This window comes from Fusarium oxysporum, chromosome 3, assembly GCF_000149955.1.
Source record: "Fusarium oxysporum f. sp. lycopersici 4287 chromosome 3, whole genome shotgun sequence".
Taxonomy (NCBI): Eukaryota; Fungi; Ascomycota; class Sordariomycetes; order Hypocreales; family Nectriaceae; genus Fusarium; species Fusarium oxysporum.
Genome location: NC_030988.1, coordinates 4,614,818 through 4,633,703, shown reverse-complemented (window position 1 = coordinate 4,633,703; position 18,886 = coordinate 4,614,818). Strand labels below are relative to the sequence as shown.

The following is an 18,886-nucleotide window of genomic DNA, read 5'->3' as shown; positions in this document are numbered from 1 at the left end:
TTTCGTCTACATGGTTGTTATCGTGGTGGACGCGTGCTAATGACAATTGCCCGCTAGCGAAAGATGTCAGGGACCAGCGGGGATGATCGGCCGTTACTCTTGAGATGACACTGTATACATGACGACCTGGAGGCAACACTATGCCGCTAACAGCCCCGTGCGCCAACCTTGTTCAGCATCCTGGGTGTGGCGAGATACGATCAAAGACCCCTGTCGCGCGGGTCCAAGCTTGGAGCTGAAATGGCATTCGAGGCACGAACGGCACATCCCACGCTTTTGTGGGTCCTGAAACGTCACCTTGCCTTATGGGGCAGAAGTGCGCGAGGTTAGATTTCGGACAAGCAACCAACAGCGCGCGGTCATGCTACATTCCATGGGTGCAGAGAGGAAAATCAAGATCATCCCCTTGATAACCATGATGTACGTAATTTCTGCAAACGAGGGGTCAATCTCGTCCCTCCGGTCTTCCGGGTTTGATGCAGAGCAGGGACTGACTTAAAATGCTGTGCAACCCGACAAGGCAGCCTGGTGGTTCGCCATGACGCAGCCCCTCTCCAAGTTCCACAAGTTCTCAGCCTGATTTCGAAATGAGTACTCTTTCACTTTCAGCCGGTACTGTCCATCATAGTTCTTCCCTTCCTCCTCCAAGCTCTTCTCGGCATTGCCCTCCTTGACCTGTCTAACGTTTGTCATCGCGAACTAGAGCCCCATCCTCCTGTCCAAGACTATCACCAACAGCAACAACAGCCTCAACACCCACCACAGCAGCAGCACGCGCAGCAGCATCCACGTCCGCCGCCATCGCCAGCGCATCCAACGGATTACCCATACCCGCCGTACGGCCCAAGAGATCCTCCCGTAAAACGGGGCCGTACTGAGGATGGACACCAACCTAACTCGACGGGCCATGCGTCTGAAGGGATGTTGTCAACACCACATCACCCGCCGACCTCGCTCCCACCACCTCCTCCGCCTCCTGGCACATACCTTGATAATCCACCGCGACACGTGAATTATGAAGACGCGCCTTCTATGCATCCGACACTGGGTGACTATCGTGCGCCCAGCTTCCTACCGGCTACTTCCGTACCCCATCAGACGCCCTATGAGCAACATGGAGGTTATCCTTCAATTCCTCACGAACCCTTCTATGATGTCTATTCGTCGTCTGGCCCGGCTAAGAAGAAGAACAATCGAGCTTCTCAGGTATAAGCCTCTTGAGAATTGGAAGAGCGCAAGTTCTAACTGGAGGCAGGCATGCGACAGCTGTCGGCATCTGAAGGCCAAGTGCGATGAAATGAAACCATGCAGAACTTGCAAGGAAAAGCGAGTGGATTGCAAATACCGCGACCCGGTGCCCAAAGCGTAGGTTTCATGAAACTTTTCATTGACTTGGAAGCAAAAACTAAGATGTTTAACAGGGCGGATAAGGCTCAAGCCGACATTCTAGAATGCCTCGGTTCGGCTCAGACTTCGCTGAACTCGATCATATCGCATCTAGGGGGATTTGACCAGAGATTGGTCCAGATTGAGTCCCTTTTGTCCAAGCGTATTGCGACATCAGCTCCCGAGACGGAACTGTCAGTGGAGGACGAATACAAGCGAGCGCCAGCATCGCCTTACGTTGCCAACAGCGGTTCTGTAGACCCGTACTATAATGGCGCCCATCGCGACCACCCATCGTCGGAGCCTATGCCACTGCGTATGATGGCTGAGGACGAGATGGAGGTAGAGCCAGGCCCACCCGTTCCCCCTGGTGAGCCCGCGATTCCCATCAATCATACGACTTTGGCAGGCCTGCTCTTGGAATGGCCTTCCATTCGGGAGCTTACAAAACATCACGTTGAGCGCGAAGGTGTTCGATACATTAGCGAATATCCCATCAGCCAAGAACAGAACAGAGGCGTTCTGATTGTTTATGGCCGAGGTGAAGATTCTCACCCATCGCGACGTATTCGAGAACCGACCGACTATGTTAACTTGGACATGGTGGACGATTCATCCAATATGGTTTCCCCTTCGCCAGCGACTGATTGGGGCCAGCTTGGTGGACTCAGCCCTCCTGATCAAGTGGAATACAAGGGAGGCGTTTTGGTTGATGGCAATCCCGATTTCTCTGAGACGAAAGTGTGGGCGTATGTGGAAAGTTTTAAGGAGAACATTCTCAACATGCACCCTATTATTCAACCTAAGCTTTTGGACTATTGGGTCAGACACTTTCTGGATAACCTCCCAGCATCACAGCCACGTTCAGCAAAACCACAAACATCAAAGCCCACCTTTGCCGTTGGAGGAGGCTCGCAGACGGAAGAAGTTGCAGGCTCAAAGAGAAAACGATCGCCGGGGCCGGATGGCTCCGAGCCACCACCACCCGCGCCATCTCGCACTGGTCGACCAGATCGGTCCATCCACACTGCTCTAGTTCTCACGGTTCTGGCTCTGGGTAAAGTTTGTCTTCGCCGCAATAATGTGCCCGATGTCGTCCATCCTACAGAGCCTCCTTCTCATGACAGCCCAGTCATTTGCAATGGAGCCATCCCACCAAGGGCCAATCGATGCTCTGGCCCAGAATATCCATCGCACTCGCACTCATCAGGTCTTCCCTCACCAAAGGCAGAAGCGGGCGAGAACCCTGACAACTGCCCATCAATTCGTGGCATGGGTGATTCCGGCGCTGGTCACATCCCCAAGAAAAACTGCGAGGTTATTCCTGGCTTAGAGTACTTTGCATATGCTACGGATATCCTTGGCAACCACACTGGCGCTTACAACAACATGAAGAATGTGTACGCCAACATCTTTGCTGGGTTATATCATGGCCAGCTGGGTAGACCAATGGAGAGTTTTGCTTTCATTTACATGGCCAGCCACAAGCTGCAGGCCATTATGCGACCGTAAGTGTTAAGGCCTTCAATAAAACACAGGTAATGAGTGACTAACAAGATGCCAGGAGCTTGGACAAAATGAGACGAATCAAGCGAAATAGCGAGCTCATTCAGGAAACCGAGTACAACCAACTTGCTCTCACATTCTGGACTTGCCTGCAGTTAGAAAGTGATCTTATTGCGGAGCTTCAACTCCCTCCATCGGGGTTGCTCTCGTACGAAGATGACATGCCGCACCCCAACATGAGTCTCTTGCAAGGTTTCGACCAGCGTATCCTGGACAGCTACCCAGGACAGCTATATCTGCGAACTCATCTCAACAGAATCCACCGAATGTTCTACGCCCCTGAGGATTCGGCTAAACCATGCAAGGATAAGTTCCGAAATGTCGACCTTGTTTCTGATGCTGTCTCGGGCATGCATTGGGTCGCTCCCAGCTTCGCATTCAGAGAGGATGATCCACCCGCAGACGATATTCTGGCTGCAAGACTGCGGGCAAAGTACTGGGGAGCTCAGGTTATCACTTACCGCCCATTCATCCGACAAATTCTGCAGTTCTCGCACTCCCTCAAGAACCATGCATCAAGCCCCAACTTTCCCAGCGTCAGCTCCGAGTTTCGACAGGATATCACTGCACCTGCCATTCACCCCAAAGCCAGAACGCATGGCGATATCGATCCTCAAGTTGTCGAGTTGGCCAAAAAGGGCATCAAGGCGCTTATCGAGAGCACCCGTGCCTTCCATGGTCTCGGAGACAAAAGGCCGATTATCACCAATGTTTTCGGCACAGCTCACGCGTGTGTCCTCCCTCCTACGAACTGCCTGCACCTCAAACTGACCACGTTCTAGGCAATGGGGCAACCTCTTAATCTTATCAGCTGCATTCCGTGACCGAATCCTTCGCACTTACGTGGATGAAGAACTCCTCCGAACACTGTTCCACAAGACGATCCAGTTCTTGCGACAGTCGGCAACAGCAACGAGCGCACTTCTAACGGACATGCATATTCTAGAAGGCCTGCAGAGAGATCTTTTCAGCTATGATCCTCGGCCCAACTCGAGCTTCTCGAGCGGCACAAGCACACCTGGCTGCCATACTCCAAGGCCTGTTCTCATGGCTGCGCAGCCTCCGATGCCTCATCAAATGTGCGTCCAAGGGCATCTACGATCCATGCCTCACCATTTGCAGATAAACACATCGCACCGGCAGTGATAGGGTCGAAGATGTTTCCCACCGGGACTTGGAGATCAGTCCTGATGACTCTCACTATCATTTTATCATAATCATCGTCATGGCATGGCATTTTGGAACTGATTCATACGCGCCATAAGAGACCACGAAGGAGTGTCATTGCTCTGAATGGTGTCTTCTGTTTCCACCAAATTTAGAACGGATCAAGGGGTCATCGCATGGCACTTGCTATTTTCTTTCCTTCTCTTTCTTATCAAGGTAATTTCGCGCTTCTATACTTAGAATGAATGCTGAATCTTTTTTCTCTCTATATATAAATATGAATATGCGCCTCCTGAAAACGGACAAGCCGTCCATCCGGTTGCATTGATCCTCACACCGTGTCCGTCAGGTCGGCCCCAACAGCCAAGACATGACAAAATAGCACTGCAAAACACATTGAAGTCACACCCAGTCCGCGCGTGAATGCCATACACTGACTTGGCCGAGGAGCTTTCGACACAGTCTCAAGCAGACTGCGTGCAAGGTCGGCATAGATGCAGCTTACAATATGTACATTCCCAAATCATCCAATGAGGACCAGAGCGACAGTGTTGGCAAATCCACTGGACCAGAGTATTGTCTGATTTGATCATTCGAAACTGGTGGGCACAAGCGTTGGCCATGTTGTCGGCAGAAGCAATGTCTTGTGTGTCTTCTAAAGGAGGTTTATAATGCTAAGGAGAAGATATTTGGCAATGTGGAAGCCGTTCAAGTTCAGGTGTGGCCGAATATCTTTGTGCTGCGGGAATAAGATTAGCCTCCAGTACAGAACATTACTCGTCATACTCACATAAGGTGATGCAGGAGGCAACGTGATAGTGACCTTAGGAGAAGCTTCTTGACACTTCCCCGATAGTGTGATAAAATATGTAAGGGAGTCGTTGATTCCTCAGTATTAAAGCAAGTCATCAGGAGGTTGTACAGATGGGATTGAATGAGAGGAAGACCGAAGTCCGGAAGGTATGATGCAAGCATCTCTGAAGAAGTGATCAAGTATAAGGGGGATTCACAATATTTTATACGAATCAAAAAGACAAGCGATTCCGAACAAGCATCAAGGTTCAACGTTGTTGTCTTCAGGCGGAGTCGTAATACAGAGTCTGGTGATATGTCATTGGTGAAAGTCGTCGAGCGGTAACCAGGGTCGCTAGGAACGAGGATCGAGCAACAAGGCGGTAATGTTGAAAAGGGGGTGCCAATGACGAATCGATCATCACGGGAAGGAAAGGAGGAGAGAGAAACGAATAGAACAAGCAAGGTTGATCTCGAGTCAAGGATTAGGGTGAAAGCGACGGGCAGTAAGACCAGGCCATGGATGTTTGGATGGATGGAAGGACAAGGATGATACTGAAGTCTACGTTTGACTTTTGGAATGAGCTATTAGAGCCCTAAATGCTTTGACTGTTGTGGCAGCCAAGACTAATGACACAGTCATCTCACGACAACATGAGCGTTCATGATCGTCCATGTGAAAACACCAAGCCTTGAAATTTTGTCAATGCTATTTGAGTTCCTCAGTAATTGTCCACTTCCAATAAAGCCAAGAGCAGCGCATCGATGAAATTGCCCGCCGTATTGATCAGTCATAAAAACCTCTATTGCCTGTTCATCTAAAGCGTGTTGTTGCTTCTCGTCTCTTACGGTGGCATATTAGTACCCCCCACCAACTTTCGTGAGCTCAGTTCACCCGCTTACACGACTTGAAAGCACGGTGCACCGGGGCTCCACAATACACCTTAGGGGTTGCTGCTCTGTTCAATGTGGATGCAACGGCCAATTGATCAATGCATGTGAGCGCTGTCGCGGCTCTCAACACTCGCGCTCCGCTCGATCTCTTTGCACAGCCAGGATAATTCATCGGGGAAGTGGTCGACCCATCCGTCGCCGCCGGCTGGTTCCTACACGCCGGCGGGTGGTTCCCCTTTGTGGGGACCACCGGCCGATCCTTCAGCTGAAGGCCGGATTCGGGGTCGCGCCGTAAGATGATACGTCAATTCCGCCCCTGTCAGTACTCATACTGTACCCCTCTCCTATAACCCCACGTACCCTTTTAGGTGTGTGTAGATGCCCCGCGTGTACCTGCGCATTACGGGTGACAGATCTCTGGTCAAACAATGACGGGGTGTTCCTTTGTCTTTTGATCACGTGTATTTGAATAGTATGGCGCGATAGATAGACAATTGAGCACCGGAGTTACTCATCAACTGTCAACTGAGATCCAGCAGGGCCATGTGGTGTTGAAGCTCAGAAGTTGATCACATAATGGGTTACCCTGCAGTAGCTCACGTGCACTAGCATGGAGGGCTAGGGTATAGGGATTGGAGATCTTACCCTACATACGAGATACTGCGCGCTTGTCGATGTATCAGAAGAGTCACAGGTGATTGGCCTTAAATGAATTAGTCTGGTGGTACCATTTCTTTCTTTGAAGAGCCTATTCTCAAGGGCGTAGCGTAGCATGTGTGAAGTGGAACACGCAGAGATGAGCCTGCATTATGGGCCCGGAGAGTAACCAGAGGAGAATTAATTTGCGCAGCGGCGCAGGATACGCAATTAGGAAGGTTCGGTCAATTCAACTCTCCCAAACCTGGTGGTTCGTCCAGCGACCAACGCTTGAAAGCGAGCCAACCGTTTGACGCAAGTCGCTCTCGAGCCGCCAAACCGGTGGACAAGACTCTCAGCCTCGATGCCTTGTTTTCGTTATCTTTTCAACCTCAAGTCATTTCATTACTGTACAACTCCGAAAGATGATCCATTTTTTTACTTGAAAGTTCAAGGTTGGTCGTCTTTGAATTGAGCATCGTACGGCAGTCGTCGTCTACCTGAATCTGTCATCGTACAATTCCGTTTCCGCCCGGACGATCTTCTGTCGGACTAGCTAGAGCTACCCTGCCTTTTCCGTCTCGAATACTCGCCACTGAAACTCTTATTACCACCCAAAGACCCTTCGGCCATGTGCTACTTTGAGCAGACTCGCTGGGCATGCGGCTACTGGCGTTGGGGCCACTATCGACAACTGTGCAACAAAGAATACCGCATGGGCGAAACGTGCGGCCTGAAGCTTGTCTACGAAACCAAGACCGAGAAAGATGTGTGCAAAATCTGCCACGACACAGAGAAGAAGCAGCGCCGGTATGACAAGATGTGTCGAGACATTCAGCGCTGGCAGAGGGAGGGCAACCGAAATGCCACCATCGAGCGGACGTGCGGTGAGATGCAAGAAGCACCTGGTCAAATCTATCGTATGAGAGAGGAGCATGATCACAGGCTACAATTTCTTGGCCAGGTGAGTTTGAAACATGATTCTCCTTTCCTTTATGTCTATGCGCATTGAGTGAAGGGCCGCACGCAATAAGGAGAGACTGAGGTAAGGGGCAGAGCTGGACAAAGCGCACAAAGGCAGAAAGAGACCCAATGAAAGGGAAAATAGTGACGGGAAGGCAAAACATGAGTTTGAGAGGCCTGTGCGTGGATTGGAATCGTGTTGCTGTGCTTCCTACATATGCCGTGGGCTATGGGTGTCGGAGGATGGGCATCATGGGCGACGAGACAGAGAACATGAATGGCTAACCCATCATTGCAGTAAAGTAGCGAGATGCCAGTACCACGGCTATGGCAAGTCGAAGCGCTTGCAACACAGCCCGCATCAAATGTTGAATGACCGGGCGTTGGTAAATGGGTCAAGTTAGCATCCTGGAGCTGAAGTGCATGTCAGGCCAGGTCCGAATGTGAATTCATTTGTCTTGTAAGGCTATCGAACTAAAGTTGAACACACACTATTTTGGTAACAGAGCCACTGCGTCGGAGCTGGTAAGATGGCAAACCAAAATCCTCCAAGGGCACGCTGGCTACATGGCGATGCCTGGATGAGCCACCTTGGCTTCACTGTCACCGAGGCTGTTGCCAATGTACTGCTACAGTCGACAGGATTGGCCGTCTCTAGTTAGCATGTCAATTGTAGAGTCGATCAATGACATCCTGGCGTCGTCGAGTTGCGAAGCAGATTGGGAAAGGCCGAGTAACAACTCACGCCCCTTGGAACGAGCTTGAGATGGATTCAAGTCCTTGCAGCTTGATGACCGCGCTATAAAATATCAAGGCTCAGCGGCGAGGCCAGATTATTCAAGACTTGGTATGTGAAACGGGCCTTGACACATGGCTTATCGCATGATGTATTGCGCTGGCCTTTTATCCATGCGGTCTTGTCATGTTGTTCTCCAAATACGCAAAGTTTCCCGCTGTGCTGACTCCTTGATTGCTTCTGTGTGATAAAACTTGACCATGCCTGGTATTAACCGTACTGGGAATGACTGCCGATCGTGACAGCCGGCAGAAGAGCTGGGTTCCGGTGAATGTCGGGAATGTTGACCAATTTCGCGGCCAAGCGAAGGTCTGTACCTGGGCTGCACGAGAGAGGCGCATTGCATATGCACAATTGAGCGCCAATGCAAAATGATACGTGCAGGTACAAGCGTTGAGTGGATTACTTCCGTGTCCCCCTGGCCCATGTCGCGCGTAGAAAAAGAGTAGCGTGACGTTCTGGAGGGCGTCTGCGGATGTACCGATTGGACCCCATATCAATTACGACCCTTCAAAAAGACCCCAGCACCAACACGAATAAGCAACGACAAGCTTCCCTGTTTTCGGGGGGTAAAGCGGGAGAGAAAAGAGACAACTCTAGTGGCTTGGACTTGACAAGGATCAGCTGTTGTGGCCGCGCTGTTCGCGAGCGTGTCTTGCGCAAGACAGGAGCTTGCTTGGTAAGGGGACAGGAGGTTTCTTGAATCCCGTGAGACATTTAAAGACTGGGCTCCCCAGCAAAGGAATACATGTTTTATTACTAACGCACCCTCTCATCTTCTTGGTGGTGTTGAAATCTTTATATTCTTCGTTGTAATTGTTTCACCTCGACATTTCAGCTTCACGTCCCGTTCAACGGTGAATTCCTGGGCATTTCACTATTTGTTTTAATTCATACGCATCGGACTTCGGGTATCATCATCTCAACATGGCTCCACCGCGAGAAACCGACTTTCGTGACATGGCTATGGATGCGCTTAAGAATCTCGTCAACAATGTCCCGGACTGGTTGCAGAAACTTGACGACCTCAGCGGCCAAATTGACCGACGCCAGGCAGAGCTGGCCGCTGCTGATGTAGCAGAGGGCAAGAATGCAGAGACAAAGTCACTTCGCAACAAAGGCTCCACCGAGTCACTCAAGCCTAGAGATGGCCCTCCAGTAATCCACACCGAGGCTCCGGCGAACGAAGACATCATCGAAGACGGCGCCGGCGAAAACACAGCGGAGACACCAGGCAAGCCAGAGGCATTTCGGGTACATACTCCAAGCCCCGCCTCCATCCATAAACAGAAAACAATTCTCAGAGCGCAGCGAGACAGAGCAAAATATACAGTCACTAAGAAGCCCAAGCCGCAATCTATGAACTCCGACAAGGATTTTCCCGAATTTTACCGAACGCAAAGCACGATGACTGTCTACTACGACGATTATGTACAAACAGCCTTTGACGATCTTGTGGTGTACGCCTCAAAGATTATGGAGGCGATGCGCAAGGCCAGGTGGGCGGCACGAATGGCTCAGATCAAGAGATTGACCGAGCAGGGCGTGTCAAAGGATGAGAACAACGATGATAAGCCCCCTTCATCCGGCTTTGACGATCAACTGCCTGACGTATACGATAAGCTGAACAAGGGCCTCAAATTCGTGCAGAGGGTATGTGAGCATGGTGCCCTGCAGTTCCTTCTCGACAGCGACTGCAATAATGAGATCAGAAAGGTGCGGAAGAAACTGACTAAGATCCTCTCGATGGCTCAGGCCGAGAAGGAACGCGTCGAGCCTGGAGAGCCCGAATTGGCCAAGGAAACAGGCGAGAGAGTTCAGGTCCCTACGGGACAACCCATTGTCATATGTTGCGACAACGTCGCTGACCCGAAGGAAAGCAAACCAACATCCACAGAGGAGCAGAACGATTTGGAGAACAAATTGGAGTTCATGGCGCCTATGTATATGGTGTCAAAATATAATGGAAGCGACGAGGGCATCGATGTCGAGATGGAGCCTCCCAAATTACAGTATCGATCAACCCCGGCGATGCACAGTCCCAAACCATAGAGTAGTGTTTCTGCTTCTTTGCTTTTAGAGTTGCGAGTAGGATGTACTATAGAATTATTGATTCGATCTGTTCGCGACTATCCTCATCGTGATTGCAACTCCATTGATGAAATGCGTCTCCGCAAAATAATGTGCAAATGCTGGTATGAGCTATGGAAGTTATAGAAGGGGAGATCCTGTTTCATTCTATCTCTTTGGGCTGCTGTACGCTTGATGAAGCTTACTTCTTGCCAGCATCAAAAGGAGATTCGAGTTGCGGTAAAGCCATGGCCCTTCTAAGGCATCCGCCCTCTTTAGATGAAGTGCCAATCTCAAATACGGGATTGTTGAATGGGAACGATAGGCATGCTACTGCCCAGGTGTCACATACAAATGTGAATTTTGTCAAAAAGAACACTGCGAAAAGTTGAGATCTTTGACTCATACCCAAGGCCACTAGCCTTGAACTGACGTAGGAATACCCTTTGGAGTACGGCATCCAATTTTAGAACCTTGATACCTTGCCGGCGTTGGCCAGAGGGGAGAGCAAAGGAATGCATTCCTGTTTTTACAAGAGAAAGAAACAACAATGTTTCATGGGATATCTGTCTTGCCTGAAAGCGCCTTACCCTAGGCCTTTCTGAAGAGACTCCTTGCATTTCTCCTCAAGTCATTCTAGTAGCGCTTTACTTTGCCCATGTTATTCGATGTAAATATGTATTACATATCTCCTCTTCAGTGGGAGAGGTCTGAAAGATTCTTCGTCCCAAAAATTCCGAGGTAGAGCAAGGAGTTGGCAGGAAAGAAGGAGTTCTCACGAAAGATGTCGGTTGCCCCGCACCAGCTAGACTTGTTCTCATTGGCTAGGTTGTCGGCTACACTATTCCGATATAGGTTAAGCTTGAAGAAAGATGGCGCTTAATACGCACTGTCATAGGGCCCCCAGAACAACAACAACAACAAAGCAGAGCCTCATCCGAAGAGTCTCACGTTCTCAGCCTACTGACCGTAACGAAAGACAGGAGATGTAACACCAATCACTCGAACACTAAAAGGTCCGAATCCCCCTTTCGCATTCCTCTCACTCATCGGACAGGTAGAGTCTCCCAAATATTACGCATTGCCCCGCGAAAGATGAATACACTATCATCCCCGCTGCTTCTTTGCGCCAACAGCTTACCCGCGCTCGCGTCGCAAGCCTCAACCGACTCGACTTGGTAGCTACTAAGTGCTGACATCACAGGTATCTTGAGTATTGCTCCCGAATACTGCCCATCGATCTATACAAAAAAGCAGGAGTCGGAATACGAACCAATACTGGCATGTTGATTACCTCGACTTGCTTGCATGTATTTGCTACGGTTTTTGAGTCGTACTCCTGCCCAATTACCTCTATAATACCTCTCTTATCGAATTCTCCCGTGATTTGAGAAACCGCCTCAACCCGAGAAATGATACATACGATCTGGATGATATGGATTCTCCAAGCCCCGAACTCAAACCTATATGTCCAAAACTCAATCTATCTCGATCTCCTTCTCCAGATATACCTAGAGATCAAATCGGTCCCAATGGCACGTCTCAAGCAACTGGTGGAGTTGGTATGTTGCTCCGACATCTCGGTAATGGATGGAATCCCCCTGAAATATCTCTCGAAGCTGCTCGTGAAAGTCTTCTACGCGACGAAGACTCACTAAGCGAAGAGCCGCGGCGAGAAGGGGCCGTCGACGGCAACCTCGCTTCAGGCGCACTCCTGATCAAGGACCCGTTTGTGTCGCGATATATCTCCGGTAACACAGTCACATCACCACGAATACCTTCGTCTAACGAATCCTTGTCGCCGCTATATCATGGGGTTCGCGCCCCAGCAGGCGAGCCTCCATCACAATCTCTCCCGTCTTTTCGTTCGACATTTGGTGAGCTCCACGACTTACCCCCAGAGCGCCTATCCGAACAAGATCTTGGTCGTGCTCGCCCAGGCCCATCCTCGACCTTCCCAAATTCGCGAGCTGGAAGTCTAGGACATAAGACTACCAATCTCCCATCGTCACCCCATTCACCACCAGATGGATATCGAGCATCTTTACCATGCTCTACGGCAGGTATGAGTTGGCACCATTGCCCAGTAAATGGCAATCACCCTCGCGCTCCAACAGCATATAGTAGTAGCAATTCTGGCGAGTCTCCGAACACCGATCATACCAATTCTACACCCGCCATATCAACCCGGGTCAACTCAACCTCAGTTGCTGATCGGATGAGCATTGATGGAATTGCCGGCTCGTATACATGTACAGTCCATGGATGCAATGCGGCACCGTTTCAGACACAGTATCTTCTCAACTCTCACATGAACGTACACTCATCCATACGTCCACACTATTGTCCAGTCAAAGGGTGTCCGAGAAGTGAAGGGGGGAAGGGCTTCAAGCGAAAGAATGAAATGATAAGACATGGCCTGGTTCATGATTCCCCAGGCTACGTCTGCCCTTTTTGCCCTGATAGGGAACACAAATATCCACGTCCAGATAATCTTCAGCGGTATGTGAATTTGCTAGGCCATATCGGTGCTACAGCTAGATATGACCCTCGAACTCAAGTAATGATGCTGACTGCTCCTAGACACGTCCGTGTTCATCATATAGACAAAGACAAGGACGACCCGCAACTGAGAGATGTACTTGCTCAGCGACCAGATGGACCCAATCGTGATCGACGAAGTCGCAACCCACCGTCATGAATGAATGCTATGGGGATGCGAAGTGGGTTTATAAGAGAAAATGATGAATAAGCAAGAGTAACGACTTACGCCAAACTGAATTGATGAGATGCGCTCTTTGTTTAGCATTATGTGTACGAGTACCTGGCGATCGACGGGTAAGGTGACGACGGGCTTCTCATGTTGTCAACGGTCACTGATTAAGCGGACTGAAGATCTGGAGGGACAGAAAAGACGTCCGGATCTCAAATACCCGGTTGTGTTATATTTCACCAACCTTTTGTGTCTAACGAGTATACTATTTGCGTCGGGGTGGCGTTGGCGAGCGAGCGTACACCTAATTCAATTTTTGATATGCAATTTTTGATATGCAATTTTTGATATGCAACCCCATAATGCTCGCATGATCTTCCTCTCATTGCTGAAGGTAAAACGAGAGGTTGTGCAGAAGATTTAGGATCCGATGATCCCATGCAGGTTCTGTCGTATCCTGTGGTGGTACTAAGTCTCAGGGTAACAAATACACGACAGGATGAAGTTCATAGCAAAGAGAAAAGAATAAAGAACACTTAGCCCATTGGACCTTAGTAGACGGGTTACGATTCTGCCTTGCTACTTGAAGAGCTGTGGCCACGTCTCCTGATGTCTACGTGGCTCTAATGTATGCTGAAACCATCGGTTGGATGGCTAATTGGTTGATCCAGAACAGGATGTCCCAATTTACGGCGTACCAGAGTATATGTAAGAACAGAATCTCTCTCAATTTCTACTACTCTACAGCGGCTATTCGTTTTTATTCATGCGCCAGGCGCAGACTCTGGTGGCTGTGACATTCTACGTTCCTGCTCTGCGTTACTCGAACAGATACCGCGTCCTTGGGGTGGTGGATATCTTCAGCTAGCGCTTGATACATCTCGAGTAGCGTCTCACAACTCAATTTGCGTTACTAACCCTCTGGATCTTCCAACCTCGTGGCCTGGCCACCCGTATTGGCTTTGCGATGCATCCTAGCTAGGGGCCAGGGGAATTCTCTGACAGCTTTATTACCCTCCATTTCCGACAAGAGATACTTGGGAAGCAGCATCCCAATACCGTCAGTAGCATAGCGAATGAAGCCGCTGGCGGTCACGCGGGCCCATGAATCGGAGACGGAGGTAAACTGCGGGATAGATCGTTACGGGAAGTTATGCATGCGGAGGTCAGGCGCTTTTACAAATGAAGATCTCACAAGGTTAAAGGCTTCAGGTGATCTCTGCATCTGCGTGAGGGCCTATAACTGCTGTGCTGTACACCGAAATAGCTACCATAGCAATTAATAAGTATTCGTGAAAGGACTGCATTATGTAGTTGGCTATTCTCAATTTAGACAACAGGCAACACTGAACCTGGTGGTGAAGAAGGAAAGAGAATAAAATGAGACAACATTACAAAATGTGATAAATTCGTCTTGGCCCAACGGAGGCATCTTCCAAAAGTCCCATACGTTCGTCACCAAAGCCATGCCAAAAGCCTGAACACTCCGGTATTCCAAGGCGCTGAGGACACTAGCCTTCGTAACTGTAATGCACTGAAAATCTCAAACATCAAATTCCATCGCATCAAGGCCTGCGGTGAGTGTCCCTTGTTGCCCACCCAGTCTCTGGAACTCGAGGCTGAACGGGAACCCACTGACCAGTTCGCAGATCCTGCTCTTGAACACCTGGCCCGGGGGGTGGGCCAGTAGGAGGTCGACCTTCCGTTACTCTCAGCGGCGGCAGCCTTTCGCCGCTCGCTGAGGATGCCGTAGATGATGGCCGTGATGGCCCGCTATAACCTGGCATGGGCATTGGAGGTAGTGCACTGGAAGATGCACTCGGGTGGCCGCTCGCAGGGGACCCGTATGGTGGAAGCGAATATTCAGGATGGTCATCGGTTCGACGGCGTTGGGTTGGTCTTTCTTTGGATAGTACATCACCGTAACTCATGGACCCAGATGGCCCTGATGCTAACGACCCGGTCTCAGCGTAAGAATTGCTTGTCGAAATAGTAGGACTAGGAGGTCCGGCAGCAAGGCCACTTATTGATGGCGTTTGTGCGACAATGTCTCGTAAACGGTTACGGTCTTCGCGGTAGAAGTCCCGTTGTTGAATCAGCTCCTCAATCCTCATTTCCATATGGCGCCTTTCATTCCGAAGCTCTTGTAATTGTTTTGTATTCTCTTCCTGCATAATCTTCTTCTTCCTTCTATGTCTGGTCGATGCCTTTGCATTTCTCTGTCTCTTCTCGTTTGCCTTCTTGGACGCCTGGGAAAAGTCCATATGGACGGGGATGGGTGTCTCGCTTCCCGGAAGCGCCATGAAGGCTTGCTGTTCCTCAACACCGAAAAGGGATCCCCACATACCAGGCCTTGGTAGTGTTTCTGACCATGACGAGATAGTTTCACTCGTGGGACGGGGGAGTGGCCAACCAGCCTGTATGTTAGGAGAATGTGAAGCTTGAAGGTGCGCCGGAGGTGGTTGCAGGCGACCTGGCGCATGACTTGTAGGTAAAGTGAAGAGGGGAGCTTGTGTTCCGTGGGGAGCAGTTAGCGCCCGTGAACGCAATCTACCAGGATCAGATATCGCTGAGGAAGGCCCAGTCGATAATCCAATTGGAGGATGTAGATTGGGATACTGGGGCCAGACGTCTTCGATCGTCCCATCCTCCAAGAGCCGTTTAGCAGGCACCGCCTGCCCAGGAGCTGTACCTGAGAGATCTGTTGGCATATACGGGCTTTGTGGACATGTTGATGCTCTAGGAGAGGGCTCGGATGTTAAGCTGGGTGGTTGGGTCGCTGGGGACGAAGATGTGTTTCCGTCAAAGGCCGGCGAGTTTAGAATATTTTGAATGCACAAAGCCATTGGAATATTGCTCCCCTAATGAGTAAATAATTTGGTTGAAGTAGGATGGTATGGCTGTAGTCATGGTAACACTGGCAGATGACACATTGATGGATGAAATGAAGGCAACACTTCCTATTGTTGAAAGAACTTGAGGCCCCTATAATGTTACCATCGAGGCAGATTTCGTCTTTACTTATAAACCGGACCTTTTATCTGGTGACTAATCTGTGGAAAAGGTGTACACAGACCTGCCATTGACAGTACACCGGATTACCCGGAATCTCTCCCTAGATCCTTGTTAGATTGCTACGACCTCATTTCTGCTCCCTGTCAGCCGGGGAGCATATCCGCTCGCACGCCAACACCTCTGAGACCCTTGACTTCTGCAGAAACCTAAAGAGAAGAAGCAAGTCATCCAAACATATCCAGGCGCATTGGCAGATGTGATACCCCGCTCCCCCCGATCAGCACGGAAGGTTGTGCCCCCACGCTTGTGCTCTCGCTAACCTAATTCCAGTGCTTTCATTTGTCCCGCCGACAGCCAATTTGTTATAGCCGAGGGCATTTCCTCGCTCTTGCTTATGTGAGAACTTTGGGCAAATTCCACTTTTGAACCATTTAACGATATGAGCCGGCCAAAAGAGGTAGTATGAGTCAAGTAGCTATTACACAATTACTTCACGTGATGCTATTCATATGTGTGCTAATATGTGACAGACCAGTTACCTGTAGGAGAGGAAACAGCATTTTCGCGTCAAGATGCTTGCCTTACAGAACAAGCTTCGTCACACAATAAGACTTTGCTACGTAGAATATCTTAGTCTCAGTAAGGCGGCTAATGAGAAAATTGAATCACCTGCGGTGCGAATCCAATCAGTGGGCCACACACCCCTGGGACCGCAAGACGGATGGAATGGGTGTGCGGCTGGGCTCAAAAGTGTGTAAGTTGACGAGAATGAGGAAGCATGCTTCACCCCTGGAGGGTCAGGCTAAGGCGAGAGTGGACCCCATGCAGCAAGACCCCCTGCGCTTTCATGGCTGGCTGATGCCGGCTCCAATTGGCGGATGCAACCCGCATCAGTCTAATGCAGATATGAAGCACCTCAATGTTTTAATCTCTCGGAGCTATGAACTGACCAACAGGACGAATCAATGGATCCTCAGGCTGCGATACGTTGCAATGCTCTCGCCTTGGAGTTGAGTATCCAACCGAGAAACCGTTTATCAGAAAGTCTGCAGAGTCTTTGCTGGCTTAAATTACTAAGATCCTGACTTTGGAAGTAGTTTCATGGAGCAATCCGTTCGCACAATTTCATTGGAACTGACAGCAACACTGAGTGGCCTGATTAGTCCGGTGCTACGGGCACTTAACCACCACGGGGACCGTTTAGAAGACAATGGAACACGAATGCACCGATCTATCGATTGGGTCTTAAGTGGATTCTCAAGAGGTTTGTTTCGTGTTTGCAAAGTTCTGAGGGCGGGCGGTATCGCACGGCGAAGTAGCAAATTATGTCTGAGCAATTGCTGACAATCGACCCTTCATTGTGGCACCGAAATGCAGGTTCATGAGGAGAGAGACGTATCATTCTGCGGCATGTTCTATTGTTTGCCGTTAGTGAATGCTAAAGCTCTTGCTAGTCAACGTGACTCTACCCTACGTCCGACCAGAATAGGTTGACGAAAGGCTTGGTAGTGTCAGAGAGGAAAGTGGCGCTGTGACTGACAAGCAAATAAGCAATCACTTCGCTCATACTAACATGTTGAATCCATCTCTCAAGTTTGGGCTAAAAGGTCGATCGGCGTGGCGTTACACTCGGGCATAGAGCAACCTATGCGAATCAAATCCAATAGCATGGAAGCAATAACGTTGAGGTTTCAGATCGCAACGTTTCATACGCTCATGCGTAGTTTGAGACGTTTACACATAGCTAAAGAGTAGGGATACATCTTTATAGAGATGGGCAGAAGTATCAACGCTACTAGCTTGACCCTTCGTTCTACATCCCTCTGACGTTCTCCAAAATACTTTTCGGTCGGTGTTCTCCCATTCCCCACGTGGTAGACAGCGGGCATGGCACAGTGCAAAAGACAATGACTGCGCTAACTAATATGGTGCAAATGACATAACAGGCCGAACAGAGCCTTGCCCATCCTAAAAAAAGAAAATTACGTGCGGGGTACCTTCCTTCGCGCTCGCAGAGATCACGGGCAAGCAGCTCGCTTGGATGGACAGGGCGAGTGACGACAGGGGTGGTGGGGGTGAAGACATTCATTATCAGGAGACCGTGTCGAGTGAAAGACAAGCCTTTAGTTGACCATCTTAATTTTCTACATACCCAAGTAAGGGAATTTGGCGGGAAAACTATTACCAAGCTCATAAGTCGTAGTTTACTGTAGCAGTTCTTCCCTGCTGTTGTAGAAAGATGCATTGCTTCAGCTGCCAAGTTTATCTGCATGTAGGCACTCGAGCGTTATTGGGAAAACGTCCCTCGATGTCCTGTGTAGACAAATGGAGTGGAAGCATTGCTATGTCAGGGATCAGGGACCCACACGTGATAACGTCTAGCGGTGGATGTTGACCAGGGCCATGGAATATGTTCCGATACTGAAGGTCACAGAAGATGTTGGGGGTCCTGTAAAGGATAGCTAAGTCATGAAAGATCGACTTGCCTTGCGAAAAGAATGGGTCTGCCGCTGGGCATTGGCGTTTGCGGCGCATCGTGGGGGGGGCGGCTGGTCTCAACATTCGACGTTTCCACCAAGGCCAAGGCACGGTATCTGTTTCTGATTGCAGACGTTGCCAAAAGGACTCTCGGGCGGGCGGGGGTGATTGCCTCTTGGAAAGGTGATCCACCGGTGTGCAAGCGCTTCACTTTCCTGCTTGTCACTACGCTAACTTGTCTACACTCGGACCGTCTCCGGACCTACCAAGCATCACATATGCTCACCTAAAAGGCAATAGTGAGAGCGCACTCAATCGCAATGACTTTAGCGACGATTCTCTCCGCCAGAACCAGCCCTCAAACGGTAATCACAATGTGCTCTAAGTCCCCTCAGCTGAATATTGGTCTG

General features: G+C 49.9%; 5 protein-coding genes across 12 annotated transcripts; 4 read left to right on the top strand and 1 right to left on the bottom strand.

Moving 5' to 3' along the window:
• Positions 1-317: 317 nt before the first annotated feature.
• On the top strand, positions 318-5,572 carry FOXG_06927 (uncharacterized protein). Of its 8 annotated transcripts, XM_018385560.1 has the most exons (6): positions 318-612; positions 704-1,206; positions 1,256-1,365; positions 1,422-2,894; positions 2,951-3,682; positions 3,735-5,572. In XM_018385560.1, the coding sequence occupies exons 1-6, from the start codon at positions 588-590 to the stop codon at positions 4,096-4,098; spliced, it is 3,207 nt and encodes a 1,068-aa protein (XP_018242992.1). In that variant the 5' UTR covers positions 318-587; the 3' UTR covers positions 4,099-5,572. The 8 variants fall into 8 exon arrangements, with proteins under 8 accessions (XP_018242992.1, XP_018242996.1, XP_018242995.1 ...); XM_018385564.1 differs by having other exon boundaries at positions 2,951-5,572; XM_018385563.1 differs by having other exon boundaries at positions 704-1,365.
• Positions 5,573-7,072: 1,500 nt separating this feature from the next.
• On the top strand, positions 7,073-7,453 carry FOXG_06926 (uncharacterized protein; the record flags this gene model as incomplete). The annotated part of the gene is made up of 1 exon (XM_018385559.1): positions 7,073-7,453. The coding sequence occupies one exon, from the start codon at positions 7,073-7,075 to the stop codon at positions 7,451-7,453; it is 381 nt and encodes a 126-aa protein (XP_018242991.1).
• Positions 7,454-9,127: 1,674 nt separating this feature from the next.
• FOXG_06925 (uncharacterized protein) lies at positions 9,128-10,252 on the top strand (the record flags this gene model as incomplete). The annotated part of the gene is made up of 1 exon (XM_018385558.1): positions 9,128-10,252. The coding sequence occupies one exon, from the start codon at positions 9,128-9,130 to the stop codon at positions 10,250-10,252; it is 1,125 nt and encodes a 374-aa protein (XP_018242990.1).
• A 1,453-nt stretch (positions 10,253-11,705) lies between these two features.
• FOXG_19464 (uncharacterized protein) lies at positions 11,706-12,971 on the top strand (the record flags this gene model as incomplete). The annotated part of the gene is made up of 2 exons (XM_018399678.1): positions 11,706-12,772; positions 12,854-12,971. 2 exons carry the CDS (start codon positions 11,706-11,708, stop codon positions 12,969-12,971), a joined length of 1,185 nt encoding a protein of 394 aa, XP_018242989.1.
• A 1,577-nt stretch (positions 12,972-14,548) lies between these two features.
• FOXG_06924 (uncharacterized protein) lies at positions 14,549-15,829 on the bottom strand (the record flags this gene model as incomplete). The annotated part of the gene is made up of 1 exon (XM_018385557.1): positions 14,549-15,829. The coding sequence occupies one exon, from the start codon at positions 15,827-15,829 to the stop codon at positions 14,549-14,551; it is 1,281 nt and encodes a 426-aa protein (XP_018242988.1).
• Between the last annotated feature and the right edge of the window lie 3,057 nt (positions 15,830-18,886).

Excerpts from the sequence above, each read along its gene's own strand:
- FOXG_06927 (XM_018385560.1), top strand. The coding sequence starts at position 588 with ATGAGTACTCTTTCACTTTCAGCCG. Across the intron at positions 613-703 it reads TACTCTTTCACTTTCAGCCG|AGCCCCATCCTCCTGTCCAA; the intron begins GTACTGTCCATC and ends ATCGCGAACTAG. Across the intron at positions 2,895-2,950 it reads CTGCAGGCCATTATGCGACC|GAGCTTGGACAAAATGAGAC; the intron begins GTAAGTGTTAAG and ends ACAAGATGCCAG.